Source organism: Panthera tigris, chromosome D3 (assembly GCF_018350195.1).
Source record: "Panthera tigris isolate Pti1 chromosome D3, P.tigris_Pti1_mat1.1, whole genome shotgun sequence".
NCBI lineage: Eukaryota > Metazoa > Chordata > Mammalia > Carnivora > Felidae > Panthera > Panthera tigris.
Window position 1 is genome coordinate 18,272,757 of NC_056671.1, and position 15,583 is coordinate 18,288,339.

At 56.8% G+C, this 15,583-nt stretch overlaps 1 protein-coding gene across 6 annotated transcripts; it reads right to left on the minus strand.

Moving 5' to 3' along the window:
- Positions 1–1,574: 1,574 nt before the first annotated feature.
- Positions 1,575–15,146, minus strand: MMAB (metabolism of cobalamin associated B). Of its 6 annotated transcripts, none has more exons than XR_006209815.1 (10): positions 14,991–15,146; positions 13,783–13,844; positions 10,803–10,896; positions 8,888–8,945; positions 6,654–6,726; positions 6,326–6,423; positions 5,873–5,937; positions 5,606–5,750; positions 4,050–4,109; positions 2,641–2,655 (listed from the first exon to the last, which is right to left on the minus strand). XR_006209815.1 is itself a non-coding variant. In XM_007092352.2 (9 exons), exons 1-9 carry the CDS (start codon positions 15,104–15,106, stop codon positions 2,556–2,558), a joined length of 726 nt encoding a protein of 241 aa, XP_007092414.2. In that variant the 5' UTR covers positions 15,107–15,146; the 3' UTR covers positions 1,575–2,555. The 6 variants fall into 6 exon arrangements, 3 of the variants coding, with proteins under 3 accessions (XP_007092414.2, XP_042817793.1, XP_042817792.1); XR_006209813.1 differs by having other exon boundaries at positions 6,617–6,726; XM_007092352.2 differs by lacking the exon at positions 5,606–5,750 and having other exon boundaries at positions 1,575–2,655.
- Between the last annotated feature and the right edge of the window lie 437 nt (positions 15,147–15,583).

Here is a 15,583-nt window from a genome sequence, read left to right on the forward strand (position 1 = left end):
TCTCAGCGGCCCAGGTCGTGATTAAAACGACTGTCAAGTGGCGGTGGAGGGAGAGACACAAGGCCCCCTGTCCTGAGCCCACACCTGGCTGCAGACTCCCTGAGACAAGGTGCTTCCCCTGAGCCTCGGTTTCTTCCCCTGCAGAGTGCCTGTTTCAGGGCTACTGTGAGGTTTGAACAAAAGGGTCCGTGGTACCCCTGGACCGGGCCCGGCACACAGTCAACCCCCAGCTCCTCTCTGGCAGGAGTATTAAATGGGCCCCGGGCCCCGGGTCTGGCCCAGGGGTAGGCAGGTGAGGTACTTTAATGGGTGCCAATGTATGGAAGTGCCCCAAACCCCAGGAATCAAGGGAGGTCAAAGTTTCATGTGATATTTTAAAAGATTAAAAGGATGCAAAAGATCTATGATCGAGGAAGCATCACCATTTTTTAAGTAATCTCTGGGTCCAGCGCAGGGCTGGAACTCACGACCCGAGAGCAAGAGTCGCCTGCTCCACTGACCGAGCCAGGCAGGCGCCCCAAGACATCACAGTTTTAAGTAAAAGCGGCCTGCTGTTTCTTTCCCGACCCCTGCACAACTGCGCGGGGCGGGGGCGACGGCTCGTGAGCGCCGACAGCAGCGTGCAAACAGATCAGGCAACGCGGGCTTCCTACTTAGTCGTGTGTCTGGATGGCGGGGCTTTTGATGAACTTTCCCCCTGTGTTTGAGACACAGGAGGAGATTTTGCCGGGTGCACGCGGGGGTGCGCATTTCTCCTTTTGCTTCTGGCTCCAGCGTGGCTTTGTGAGGCACTGCAGGACAGCAAACGTTTCAAACTGATCAGTCCTCTGGGTCCCCAGAGCAGGCTCGCTCTGTTTTTCTCAGGTTGGCAACACGGGAGGCAGCCCCCGAGATGCCAAGTCTGCCCTGCACCTGGGCCGCTTCTCGGGGAGTGCGTGCCGGCCAAAGACAAGAGGCGGAGGCAGGGCCTGGGAACCGGGGGTTAACTCCAGGCGCGCGACAGCCTCTCCCCGCAAGGGCTGGCGGGGACGGGATTTGGCAAGAGGCAAGCTGCTTTGTTTCAAAGCATCATTTTATGCTGCATTTCAAGGGCTTCTCCTGTCCTTTTCCAGGGTGTCTGACCATGGCTGGGAGCGTTTTGGTACGTGTGTCCTGCCCCTTCCAGGAAGACTGTGAGGAGGGGGCAGAAGCAGGGGAACGAGTGGTTCACCGCAAGCTCTTGGGGCCAGCTCCTCCCCGGCCCGGCCCGAGTGCTTGCGGGGCAGTTAGCCACGTTAGCCTCTCCTGAAATGCCGGCGCTCTCGGCGTTTCCAGCTCTGCACTGACGCTCAGCACCCGCTGGGGAGCAGACCTGGCGCTAACCACTGGGCGGGCGGAGCGGGGCAGGCCTCGGACACGGCCTCTTCCGGGAGGGATCTCACCTTCGCCCACGCTCGCCGGCACCTCAGCCACCTCCCCGCCCAGGCTCAAGAGGGTTGTTGCAGCCTGCCGGGAGGCCGAGGATCCAGCGGGATGAAATGTACCCGTCCCTGCAAAATGTGCAGGCAGAGTCGTAAGAAATGAGAGCAAAATTATACGTGTGACCGATCATTTTAATGTTCGCTGACTCGCTGGCAAAAGGAGGACAGCAGAGTGACCAGCCTGCCTGAAGCGAGCCGGTGCCCGATGTGAAGCAGGGGCTCCGCAAGTGAATGATTGCTGAGCCGAGTTCACCAGGCATCTTGGCCCTGACAGTTAGCGAGAGCCTGCCCTTCCGGAGTCATTTCCCGCAATTAGCAGCGCGCGATCTTCACGTTCTCAGGGCCGCCTCCTCGCCCTGCATAAATATCCCCTTCCCAAGGACACAGCTGGCACTGGCAGTGTCGTCTCGCAGTGGGAGGGGGCGGCGGTGACAAGAGAGATAAAATACAGCCATGGCATGGATCTCAGAGGCATAAACCGGCAGAGAAAGAAATCCTTCTCCAAGCCGTGCCGTTCCTCGGTCCCTCTTCCCCGGACCCTGGTCCCTCATCCCTGAGTCTGAAGCAAGTCGTGAGGCCTCACCTGTCGGTGTGCAGCTGCCCTGCCCCCACACGTAGGTGGGGATGGTGGCTCGGAGGTGACCGAACTTCCAAATCCCGCCTGCCTTCCCCTTTATAAACGTGACATTTACAGCCCCTCTGGCCCAGCTAAATCCCAATTACATTTCCCAGGGTCTCTGGTATCGTTCCAAATCTTTATGCCACCTGAGCCGGCAGGGGAAGGGCTCTCTCACCACATGCGCACGCACACGCGCACACGCACGCACGCGCACACACACACACACGGCTTAAGCTTTTCCCACTTTTAATTTTTTTCTATGTGGCTTTTCACTGCTGGGATCACTTTGCCTTATTTTCCCCCATACTGAATTCATTCATTACCACCTCCTCTAAGACCCAGGAGAGCCTAGTGGGGAGGACAGGGGTCTCCTCCAGCCCCCCTGGGCGAGATCTTCAAGAATCAGGACAGGAAGGACAAACTCTTCACCTCGGAGGGCTCTACAGATCTCCCCCTTTGCATTATTTCCAGGTGCCTCAGGCTCGGTCCGACGGGTCATTTTTCTTGTATATTTTTTCCTGATTCCCCTCTTTCATGGCTGCGTATCTGGCTAATGTGAAGAGATAGTCGCTGAGTCTGGAGGGACAGAGAGAATGATCTGAAATGAGAGATCAATGCTAACTGGGTCCTTCCCATATTAGCCTTCAAGGAGGAAATATAAATCACACACCCCAGGAGCATCGGGCGGGACAGCGGGTGCTCGGCCAACTTGGGCTTTGATGGATGACACTCCAGGCCAGCTTCTGTGACTGTGGCGCCGGGGCTGGGGCAGTTTGTGCCAGATGAGGCCGCTACCCCCACCGGACCTCACAGGGCTGGTGGCTTTGGGCCACTCTCTAGATTGGTTTGTGTACCTTCCGTGACCAGGACCGAGACACCCAGCCCGCCCTTAAGGAGCCTGCAGTGAGTTCACGAAGCCGCCCACCTTTCAACCGTCCCCCGCTTTTCCTTGTTTTCATGCCGAGCGCTGCCCACCACCCTCTTCCACCTCTCCAGGCCCCAATCTTACCCTCTGCGGCCAGCTCCATGCCGGGTCCTGCTGGAACCTTCCCTGACCACGCCCCCACTGAGATCGAACCCCCCTCCTCCTGATGCCTGGCCATCTCTCTGGGGGCAGGGTTTGGGGGCAGTGGAAGAGACTCTGCTCTGGGTGTCTCCCATTCCTGGAAGGTAGTGACATGCTTGTTTCCAGTCTGCCTAGCGCTACCCTCCTTGCTGAGGAAACGAACTGGCTTGGCCCACACAACACTACGGGAGGACAAGGCTCCCCAAAGGCCACTGCTGTGCCGATGAACGGAACCTTCCTCTCTCCCTTCAGGCCCAGCCACCTCCCAGGAAGAAAGGAGCTGATCAGGTCACATCCCAGGGAGAGGAGTGACCTCAGTGAGGGGCGAGACCCCGGCTGTGAGGTCGCTTTCTGGAAATCCAGGACAGCTCCCAGGGGCCCCCTGGTTCTCAGTCTGCCCCTGGGCCCTGACCTTGCCCACACTGGAACTGCATGAGGCAAGGCTGGAATGGAACCCAGACGAGACCTCCTGGGGCCAGCCCGGCTCACTGGCTCCTGTGCCGGGGCCCTGGGCCCTGACGGCCCTGAGCTGGCCTTGCCCGGCTGTCTCTTCTCAGTTCATACAGCCCTGGAGTCTTGTGGGGAGGGGCTGACAGTGGGTCTGACCCCTGCCTGAGCTCCCTGGTCACTCAACCCGAAAGCGGGCCCCTTCTTGCTGCACTGTCCCTTTGTTCTTATGTTGCGTGCTCCTGGTTTTCACAACAGCCTCTCCCGACACCTTCACCTCACCAGGGACAGGGACGGTACCTGCCTCATCCTCAGCTGCATCCCTGTGCCCGACACAGCGCCTGGCACGTCGCCGACCCTCAGTGGATATGAACGTGTGGGCCCCCTTCTCTTATCGTTGCTTCCCACAACGTGCCTAGTTTTACTGAATGGGACTCTCCAAATTCCATCAGAGTACCTGTTTAAAAACTTGGCCACGTTAGCATCCGTCTCACCCATCTGGACAAGAGGCACCACCCTGGAAGAGGAGGAAACGCCACGTCGCATACATTACGGGATCGACACTCCGGGGGACCCAGGGCTGCGTCCCACACCGGCACCTCAGAGCCTACAGTGGCTTGACCTGGTGCTCTTGCCGGCCTGGGCGCAGACATCCCTCCGGACTGCTGCCTGCTGAGCACTGGTGACGGGGTGGGCCCTTGCCGGGCCCTTGACGCAGGTCACCTCGGCCACATAACCCTTGCTGAGAGATGCTCTCCCCGAAACCAAGGCTCTGGCTTTGTGTCCCCTGCCCAAGGGGTTTCATCATCCCACATGCACGTCCCCACCACCCTGCCTGGTGCATCCTCTGCTGGACTAGGCCGCCTGCCGGGCCTTTGGGTCTCTCCGATTGTTTTGGTACCACGGGCATTGCCGACACGGATGGTTTTCTACAAATGATGAATTTTTTCTTTTGAAACTGAAGCTCTGTTACGCGGGGCCCCTTTGGGAACCACTTGGGCCCACGAGCCTTTCATGAGGGATGGGACCTTTGTGATGTGGGGCTGTGGACAGAGCTCGGGTTTGGAAGCAGACCGACCCGGGCTCAAATCTGGACTCTGCCATGAACCGCTCAGGTGACCACCCTGGCCACGAGGTCGCCTCTCTGAGCTCGTTTCCCGACTCCTGTACACGGGGGGCTGCCACCACCCCTCTACCAAGGTTATCCTGAGGCATCAATGAGGTGACGATGAGAAAATATCCAGCACGGCCCTGCCCATTCATCAGTGTAGGGCTTCACTTCCATTTGTCTGGGAAGCTGGGTGGCAGCTGGCGTTACAAGTGGTGTAAATGGAGGTTTTGCAGGGAACTCTTCTGAAGTTTCTCTGAAAGGCTGTCAGTAGCTTTTAGGGGTCCTTCCTCTTCCTGACTCGGAGGTGTTGGGGCATCGGGTGGCTGGTCTGTTGAGAGCTTCCACCAGCCCCGCCGCCAGCCCTGTGGGTCCCTCTGGGCCCTTCTTTACCCAGCAGCCAGCAGGGTCCCTTCGTGTCACTGCGTGGCCTAAAGCCCACCAACGGTTTCCTATTGCTCTCGGGATAGAGGTAGACCTCTCTGTGCCTCCGAGGCCCTGCCCGGTCTCTGGCCTCATTGTGCCCCACGCCCTCTCTCTCTGGACCCAGACACTCGGGTCTCCTTTGTGTCCGTTCAGTACGGGCTGCCACCTCTGCCCTTGCTGTCCCCTCGCACTGGACGCTGTTCCTCCCCGCCCCCCAATCTTTCAACCCCTGGCTCACGCAGTGTGACTGGGAGAGACCCTCCCTGTGTCCACTCCACGTCCCTCACAGCCCTGACCACGGTGCGGGGCTCTCCACTCATTTCTGCCCAGCTCCAACTACCCCACTTACATTAACCCCCAGGGACGAGGAGCCAGGGCACAGGGCAAGGAGGCCTCCCCCGAACATCCTTTTGACTTTCATAGCACGTGAGTGTCAGAATTATAAATAACCAGCTAACCCCATCAGGGACTCCTCCTACCCTGTTCACCTATAACCTCTTGTTTCTCCATAAGCTCTGATCGTGATGTGGTTACATCATCTGTCATTTGTCCGCTCGCGGGTCACTGTCTCCCCTCGGCTATGCAGGGCTCTGAGGACAGAGACCCGGGCTGGCTGGCGTCCACCTGGAACGGTGAAGGTGGCAGGTGAAGGTCTGCCGATGGGTGGCTGGATGGCACGGAGCCGACCCTCCTAGGCTTGCCTGCTGCTCTGGCCAGGCCCCCGCCCTCTCCCTTGGCCCCCTTACCGTCTCTCTGCTCGGCGGCACACGGCCCGACAGAAGTGCAGCGCGGAGCTGCTCTTGCCTCCCGACTGAAAGGAGAGAGCACTGGCTGGAGCGGGGCTGGGGGGGGGAAGGGGTGGGGAGGGGGGGAGGGGTGGGGGTGGGGTGGGTGTGCCCACCGTAGACAGGGAGTCCCCTGGACAGATGGATCGACGGATACATGGGACCCCGCCCCCGCCCCCAGCCAGCAGTGTTCTGCTTCCGGGGCCCTGCAGAGGGGCGCGTCCACTGGGAAGCCCCCTCCAAAGTGGGCAGGGCTGGGGAGGGACCAGGGAGGGTCCAGAGGGGACTTGGGAGGCCGGCGGCCAGCTTCTGTCACAGGCAAAAATTAAAGAGGGGGCTTACTCCGCACCTGTGTGTTTCTGTGAACACACTTGGCCTGTGGCCACCCCTAGGTTGACACCGCCTGGCACCTACCGGCAGGATAAACGCCGTGAGAGGGGGGAGCTGGCTGGAGTATCTGTCGATCCACTGCTCCAGCTCCAGGATGGGCCCCGCCTCGAATGCGGCACATCCTGAGGAGCCGAGAAGCAGGAGGACACGGCCATGGGGCCCGTCGCCCCCCAGACCAGGGAAACCGCCCCCATGTCCCTTCCACCCCGGGGGGGCTCTGCAAACCACTTCCGCCGGCTTGGGAGGGCCTTCCTTCTCGGGGTCTACGGGCCAGGCTGATGGGGGTGCCAGGGGACGCCCCGGACAGGGTCCCACCTCTGAGCACGCGCGGCAGGTTGGGAGAGAAGATTACTTAAGTGAGCCTCCCTGGCCGAGGAGCGCGGGGTCGCCAGGGCAGAGCCGACGTCCTGCAGCGAGCACTGGATCTGGGGAAGCAACGGGGGGCGACAGTGAAGACCCGTTCCTGGCGGGCCGGGCGGGGCTCACGTGGTTCCACGTGCAGGGGTGCCCTGTGACACGAGGAGGCGAGCGGGGGCTGCCCTGCTGGGGACTGGCCGGATCTTTAATCAGCTGGCATTTAAAGGTGAATCGGCAAACTCTGTCTGAACCTTTGGCACGTCTGCCTTGGACACCAGCTCTGTTGAGCGGGGGCCCTGGGTCCCTTGGGGATGCGAGTCACACAGACGATGAGCGTCAGGTGCCCAGCGACAGTCAAGAGGTAGCTTCTCACCCCGCTCTCGTCTCCGTCAGGCCTGGGCCCCGGGAAGTCTTTCCCTTTCCTCTCCACTGACGGCTTTGGTTGTCTGACCTGTGACAGCCGGGCCGAGACACCAAACGTGACAGTGCTTTAAAACTAAGCCATAAAGGACAAGTATGTACGAGAACATGGTCGACCCCTGCGTGACAAACGACCCACGGGCGCCCGTGCCAGTGAGCCCCACGAATGTCGCCTCCTTTGTGGCCGGCCAGAGTCCGCTCAAGCTGGGTGGGGTGCCGTGAGGTGGGTGGTGGTCTGCGACCTCTGCTGAGATGGCGACTGTGACAGCGTGCCGGGAGCAGGGCGCAGCGGGAGGCAGCAGAGGCCGCCCACCCAGCAGTGAACTGGGACCCTCCTTGGGCTGCCGACCGGCAGAACCTGGGTGGGGACCTTGGCCACCTGGCGTCTCGCAGGCTTCGAGCGGGAGGCGGGGTAACGGTAGTGCCCCCCTGGACGGCCAGCTGCAGCACTCACCCCAGCACTGGAGGGGGCGGGAGCCAGCTTGGGAATCAGATCCCAACTCCGCTGATTCCCAGCCCCGGCGCCTTGGGCAGGCGGCCCTTTCCTTTAGGAGTTTGTTTTGCCCCAATAACGTGCCCGTTAACCTGCAGGTCACAGGCTTCTGAGGAGAGCGGTGCTCGGGCCCAGCGAGCGGGGACCTGGCGGGGCTCCCGGGTGAGAAGGTCACAGTCTGCACCCTCGGGGTGCCCAGGCCAGTGGGGAGACAGACGGATCAGACCGATCAGACCGTGTGACACTCTTTGTGGCACCTGCCGTTAGAGGCAGGGCCTCCACAACGGGGGTTGTGGAAAGCTGGAGGAGGCGCCTAACCGGGCTGGAGGCCCTGGGGGACGTGACGTTGGAGCTGGGATCCAAAGGACAGGGGCCTAAAGCATAGGTGGACTCATCACATCACTGCCCCCGCCCCCCCACCCCCGCCTCAGCCTTTTCCCTCTGGAAACCCTGCAGAGACGAGCACAGCATGCGGAAATGACGCCTGCTGAGGTGAGAACTTCTTCACTGGGAGGCTGAAAACCACGCTGGGCTGGCGGCGCATAGGAGGGCCTCATTCACAGAAAGTTCCGGCACTTAAGGCCCTCCCACCCTTCTGTGGCCCCCTCACTGCCCTCCGCCTGCTCCCAGGAGGCTAAGCAGGCCCCAGCCTGGCCTGGAGGACTGAAGCAGGCTGAGTGTCCAGGAAGCAGCTTCTACAGTCTCAGGTCAATGTGTAGACTGAAACCTTGGACACGTCCTATGCATCCGAGGGGATGTCCCTGTCTCCACTGTTAAAGTCCTGTCTGTGGGTCAGTCTCCATGCTTCCTAAGGAGAACACTAATACTGAAGGCCATAAGGTCCCCTGGCCTAGGGCTTCCTGAAGCTGGTTTTCCCAGGTTTCTCAGCCTCGGGGCTGCTGACATTCAGGCAAGGGGCATTCTCTGTGGCAGGGGAGGCCCTGGGCGTTGTAGGACGTTTAGCATGTGCATCCCTGGCCTCTACCAACTAGATGTCAGGAGCCCCCCCCCCCCACCTGTAACCACCAAGAGTAATACCAGACATTGCCGTGCGTCCCCTGAAGGGCAGAAGCACGCTGGGTCAAGTCCACTGCACTTTACGTTTCCCCCCCTTGGTGCTGTTCTCACCACTCGCCTGGGAGGGAGGATGATCTCTGTGTCCCTGTTTTGCAGGTGAAGAAACAGAGGATCCCAGAGAAACAGTGAGTAGCCCCAGGTGACCCAGAGAGGAAGTGACGGTCAGATGGCAAATCCAGTTATGGCCATCAGGCCACAGGGATACAAATCCCAACTTGGGATGAGACACTGCTACTCACTTTCTGCAGCTCTTCAGCAAACGGGTGGCCTTTTTCTGCGACTAATTCCAAAGCAAACCTATGAGGAAAAAGAAAAGAATCTGCGTCTCACATCACGTCTGTGGGTCCTAATTCAGCTCTGATACCACAGGGTTATTTTTCTTGCTGACAGTGAGAACATCATAACCTTTCATTTGGTTAGGGGTGTTTGTTGCTCAAAATGCCTTTTCTTATACTCATTACTCATCCAGTCAACACTTCCTTTCTCAGTGCCTACTCTGGCCAGGTCCAGGCAATTCAGCATGAGTACAAGGGACACAGGCTCTGTTCGGCAGGAGGCCGAGGCGTGAATCGGGCATCACACGACTGAACGTGAAGTTGCAAACTGAGGTCAGCTCTCTGGAAAGGGCCAGGGTCCTGGGAACCTTGGCCTTGGCTGGAGTTCAGGGAGGGCTTCCTGGAGGAAGCAGTGCTGGAAGTGGGACTTTGAAGGCTGAGTAGGAGTTCCTGGTAAGGCAGGTGGGATGGGGAAAGCCAAGCGCCCCAGACGCAGGTCAGGACCCCAGCTCCAGCCTCCCTCCAAACTCTGCCACTCTCTTTACCAGTCAGGGGCCTGGCAGGGAAGAGTCGGCAGTGCATTCGCAGGGTTCCTGGAGGAAAGGCTGGCCAGGGGACTATTAACAGGGTGTGAGAAAAGTTATGGAATGACAGTGGGTGGCAAAAATTAGCACAAGCAGGGGCCTGAAGGGGCGAGGGAAGGTCAAAGGTGCTCCAGACCCGGGAGAGCTGGATTCTCGGTGGGGCCACCGCCAGGAGCCATGCAGCTGACTGGGCGAGAGTCACTGGGGAATAGGGGCAAAAGTGTTCCCGCTCCTCTCTCTACCAATGTCCCATCTCCTGCTGGTGCCTTCCATTGGCTGGACCCGCCCGGAAGACAGAGGAGGGGACTGGGGTGAAGTGTCACCACGCAACAGAGGTTGCCTTCTGGGCACAACCAGTGTATCGTCTTAGCCTGCCTTACAGTCAGAACTAAACAGACAAACGTGTTAATTTGTCATCTAGCGTGGGTCTCCCGCTTTGGACTGCAAGGAACAACTCTGTGGGCCGGACACAGCCTGCCCTCCGCAAAGCGACATCCTCCGGCCTGGCACCAGGCAGGTGCCCGGGAATATCCTCAGGGAAGACATCCCCACGATGCAGCCAGTTGTAGACCCTCCTCGGTGCTGCTCCTTCAGGCTCCCGCCACCTGGAGGGTGCCCCTCTACCGTCTGCTCCCCCAGCACCCCCAAGACTGTGGGCTCCATGAGGCACGTGGGCTGAGGCTCTCTGCCTGGCACATGGAGAGGCTTGCTCTCCGACAATCCACAATCGAGGCGTCCCCAGTCTCCTGCCCCCCTGCCCCGGACTGAGGGATGATGGCTTGCTGATTTGCTAATCCTAAACAGCTGATGCCAGAACTCCCCGTCCTTCCCCCCTGCCCATTTCACCTTGTGTCTGCCTCTTCCACCTCCTCCCCCCACCCCCCGCCTCCCCACAGGCACCAAGGGGTCTGCGTTCTCTGCTCCCCTGGCAGACCACCTGCACCTGCCATTATCCATCCTGAACACCTCACCTAGTCGGGCCCATCACTGGGAGGTGGGAGCCGCACACCCGTACTCGCCTGAAGAGTGGGGGAACCAGGGAAGGAGGGGCATGGCAGCTCCACACGGCGTGGGACGGATGCCAGCCAGGAGCAGGCAGGGCCGGAAGGGAAAGGCGCCTGCAGCCCCCGGCAGCCTCGTGGAGCTGACCACGTGCCCGTGCCTGCCAGGCCGAGGCAGGTTCACCAAGAGTTGGCCGCCCCCCGGGGCCAGCCAGCGCTCTCGAGAGCTTCCCGTGAACTGCGTTACTGGTGCCGATTCAAACCCCGCCTCAAGGCCAACCCCGTCTGCCTTACCCAATGGCTGAGCTTAATTCATCTGTAGTTCCCAAGGCTTCAAACACTTGGTCATCTTTAGGTCTCCTTTCTCCAGTGAAGGTGCTAGAAAACCCTATGAAAAAATGTTTAGCCACCCAAATTAAGATTTTTTATTTTTCCTGGCATGCTCTTTTTTTAAAAACACTTTCCACCTGAAGGATAACATATACACAGAAAAGTGCTCAAATCCTAAGTATATAAGTTGATCGATTGCTCCTACCTGAATATACCTCTGTGATCAGGACCCAGATCAACAAGTAGAGAATGATCAGCACCCCTGAAGCCCCCAGGCACTCCCTTTCATTGCTGTTCCTAAGGGTAACTTCTTTCCTGACATGCTTTTATTTTATTCCTAAAAATCATGTACTAATCATTCCGCTAAAGAAATAAGACATATAAAGGGGCACCTGGGTGGCTCGGTCGGTTTAGCATCCGACTCTTGATTTCAGTTCAGGTCATGATGTCATGGTTTGTGAGACGGAGCCCCGTGTTGGGCTCCATGCTGTCTGTGTGCCGCCTCCTTAGGATCTTTCTCTCCCTCCCTCTCTGCCCCTACCCCACTTGCGTGGGACGGCTCGCTCCCTCTCTCTCTCTCTCTCTCTCTCTCTCAATAAATAAACATTGTTTAAAAAAAGAAATAAGACATATAGGTACATATTATAATTATATTTCACATAAAATCGAAGTCCTCTGTGGATCTCTGCCTAGGTCACGATTTCCCACCATGGTCCCTTAACCACGGAGATAGAACAAATCTGCTCCCGACAGCCAGGAGCCAGCCTGGCGCTCACAGGCAGGCTGTGGTGTTCCGTTGGGACTCAAACACCTCTGTGGAACACTGTCTGGTGGCCCCCACTCTGACTGTGACACAGCAATCCCCAAACAAGACCCCCCATAATCATGTCTGAGCACAGAACACTGTCCAACCTGTAAAAATGACCAAACATCCCCATTCTCTGGCTAATGCAAGGGACTGCTGCTTCTTTATCAATGACAGCTTTGGCCTCTCTTTGTCACACCCACCTTCTAGATAAAAAATGATTGAGATACCCAACTAGAGAATTAGCCCTGCTTCCTTACAGCATCCAATCCAGAGTAACACCCCACTTCCTGGAATTTGCTCCAGATCACCTGGCATAAGCCCAGTCCTATAATGGGCCCTTTCCAGTATCTTCTCACTGAGCCCACGGTGTGCCATGTAATGAGCTAAGAGACCCAACTTGACTAGACTGTCCCTGGGGGTCTCGGCTGGAGGGCATGCCTGTGCCCGTTCTCTTTCCCTTTATTTATTGTGGTAGTAGACACATAACATAAAACTTAGCATTCGAATCATTTCTAAGAGTATGGTTCAGTGGCATTAAGTATATTGTATGCGTATCTTTTATACTTTTACGACATAAGTACATACTCCCCAAAATATATGTAAACTAGTGACCTGCACAGTTTTAAAAAAAAATTTTTTTTTGCTGTTTATTTATTTTTGAGACAGAGAGAGACATAGCATGAACGGAGGAGGGATAGAGAGAGAGAGGGAGACCCAGAATCCAAAGCAGGCTCCAGGCTCTGAGCTGTCAGCACAGAGCCCGACGCAGGGCTCAAACTCACAACCTGTGAGATCATGACCTGAACCGAAGTCGGATGCTCAACCGACTGAGCCACCCAGGCGCCCCACCTGCACAGTTTTTTTAAGTTTATTTGTTTACTTTGAGAGAAACAGAGACAGTGCGAGTGGGGGAGGGGCAGAGAGAGGGGGAGAGAGAATCCCAAGCAGGCTCCCACTGCCAGCGCACAGCCCAATGCAGGGCTTGATCCCACAAAGCCATGAGATCATGACCTGAGTCGAAACCAAGAGTGGGATGCTTAACCGACTGAGCCACCCAGGCGCCCCAACCTGCAATTTTTTTAATTAAAATATTTAAGTAGGGGCACCTGGGTGGCTCAGTCGGTTAAGTGTCCGACTTCAGCTCAGGGCATGATCTCACAGCTTGTGAGTTCGAGCCCCGTGTGGGGCTCTACCGCTCAGAGCCTGGAGCCTGCTTCAGATTCTGTGTGTGTGTGTGTGTGTGTGTGTGTGTGTGTGTGTGTGTGTGTGTGTGTGTCTGCCCCTCCCCACTCATGCTCTGTCTCTCTCAAAAATAAACATTAAAAAAAATAAATAAAAATAAAATACTTAAGAAATCTCTACACCCGACATAGGGCTCGAACTCAGGACCCCAAGATCAAGAGTCGCATGCACTTCTGAGCCGGCCAGGCGCCCCTGCAGTTGTAAACTTTAGAAAATATGTCACACTGATATAGTCTACATCTCACTTTTTTCTGTCCAACATTATTTTCAGGTATTGTTTACATAAAGTAATATATGCTCGTTACAAAAAGTCATAGGATAGAATAAAAGTATGTGCCATAAACAATGAAAGCCCTTCTGTTCATTCCCCTCTCCTAAACTCAATCTCTCTCCCAGGTAGTACTTCAAGATGTAACCTTTCAGCATATTCTATGCATATCTGAACACATATATGTATATACGCATAACACACACACTTTTATCCAAGTAGATTTCAATTATTTGGATTGCTCTGCAATTTGCTTTTATCACTTCATAGATCTTAGGCATCTTTCATTTCATATCACATTTGATGATATTTATTGACACCTGTTACATTATTTTTAATGTTTTTAATGTTTATTTTTGAGAGAGAGAGAGAGAGAAAGAGAGAAAGAGAGAGAGAGAGAGAGAGAACACAAGCAGGGGATAGGTAGAAAGAGAGGGAGATACAGAATCTGAAGCAGGCTCCAGGCTCTGAGTTGTCAGCACAGAGCTGACATGGGGCTCGAACTCATGAACTATGAGATCACCGGAGCCGAAGTCCGGTGCCCCTGTTACATAATTTTTAACGTATGCAAACAATTTGGAAGAACTTTCAAATGGAGTTTTTTGCATGTTTCATCTGCCGCCTACCTTTGTCTCCTGTTTTGGTGTATATCTTGGGGATCTTGGGTGTCTTCAAGGAAGGCTGTGGCCTAACGAGACACAGACATCAAGAAGTGGAGAGTGGGCATGACACCTCCTTCAGTGGGTCACATCTTGCCCAGTAACCTCAGAGGCAGCACTTTACCCTCCTCTGTTTGGATCTCATGTTGGCATCATTTTCCTCCCTTCTTCCCAATTCAGTCCGTTGTGGGCAAGCTCTGTGTCCTGCCCACATCCATTATCTGCAGAGTAGCTCATGTAGTGCACTGCTCAATGCACATGCTCAATAAATGTTCACTGAAAGAGTTTATTGATCACTTTCCATAGTCTCTGCACTGTGCTAAGTGGATTACTGGCATTATCTCCTGGAATTATCCCATAGGCACTACCGGTGACCTTCCTTTTACTGTTGAGGAAATTGGAGCTCACAAGATGAGACTCCAGGTCCCTGAGGAAGGAAGACACAGGGCTGGGATTCATGCCCAAGACTACCTTACTCCAGACCCCAGTTACCTTTTACCCGACAGAAACCGTGACTTTGACCCACCCAAACTCTTATCCTCTACTCTACCCAGTCAGGGCTGCTTGGAGAAAGTAATCTGGGCCATGTCCCTTCTATGAAGCTTCACGTATCCTCAGGAATGAAGACCTGGCAAAACAGAGTTCTAATTCTGGCATTTTCAGATAGCAACCTAACACCTTTAATGCAGGCTTTGACACGAACATGTGGCATCACGAGGTGATCCAAACGTTCAATTACTGGATCTAGGAGAGTATATCGATCCATGATAAATTCATGGGACCATGCGGGTTCGGAGGTCTGGGAAGGGGAGCAAGTTTCAAGGTCGGTGAGGACGGCCACCTTCAGATCGTGTCGGTGTATCTCTGTGTCTTAGGAAATAGGTCAAAATCTGAATTGAGGCCCACCCGACGGTGAGGCGGGGCAAGATGGCCCTCGTGGCGGGCCAGGGACGTGCCCTGCCCTGACGCACGACAGCCGGGCTTCGTTCGGACTTGTGCAAAGAAATCTTGGGTCTCTGGCTGCCACGGTGCTCACGTGGCCAAGGTGACGTCAGGACTAAGACGTGTCACCTGGCTGTTGCTGCGGCGACCTCACTGCGGTGTGACGTCACCATGGCGACGACACCACAATTCACGGCAGGTGTCCGAGTTACCCTCCCCAGCCAGGCACTCACCCGTCCCCGTCTTCCACGCCCTGGGGGCCGCGGCTCTGGAAACGGGGACACAGCAGCCTGCCGGCGCCGAGGCCCCCGCGCAGGCCAAGGCGGGCTCCCAGTCCCCACACAGCCATGCGCCAGGCAGCTCGTCAGGGGCTGACCCCGCCAGGCTCCCGTCCAGGTCGCGGGCGACTCCACCTACCTCCGGCCGCGTCACCGTTCAGCCCCCATTTTCCATTGGCTCTTGGCTCTCGACCCAGGGCGGGACACTCCCAGGGACTTGCTTCCCATTGGTTCGCGGAGGGGGCAGCCGGACAGCTTGGTTGCGACACCTATTGGCCAATGTTCAAGCCAATCGGTAAAGGAACGCCCAGTTTGCGTGTTCTGATTGGCTGAGCGGAAGGGCGAACCCCTGTTGGGGTGGCGCCCGGGGGGACTTGGTCCCCGAGCCGCTCTGGCTTTCGCTCACCGGTCCCGCCGAGGCAGGTGAGCGCCTGGGCTCACGGGCCGGGGGCGCGAGGTTTGAGGCTGAGACTTTGGGCCGGGCTCCCGGCTTCTCTGGCTTGGTTTCTCCGACTCTGAGAATCCGTCCCGAGCGGTTAGTGAGCTCG

Coding starts and splice junctions, on each gene's coding strand:
- MMAB (XM_007092352.2), bottom strand. CDS start 15,106: ATGGCTGTGTGGGGACTGGGAGCCCGCCTTGGCCTGCGCGGGGGCCTC. Junction 10,897..13,782: donor CACCAAAACAGGAGACAAAG/GTAGGCGGCAGA, acceptor ATTTTTTCATAG/GGTTTTCTAGCACCTTCACT. Junction 4,110..5,872: donor TGCCGCCGAGCAGAGAGACG/GTAAGGGGGCCA, acceptor CTCCTCTTCCAG/GGTGGTGCCTCTTGTCCAGA.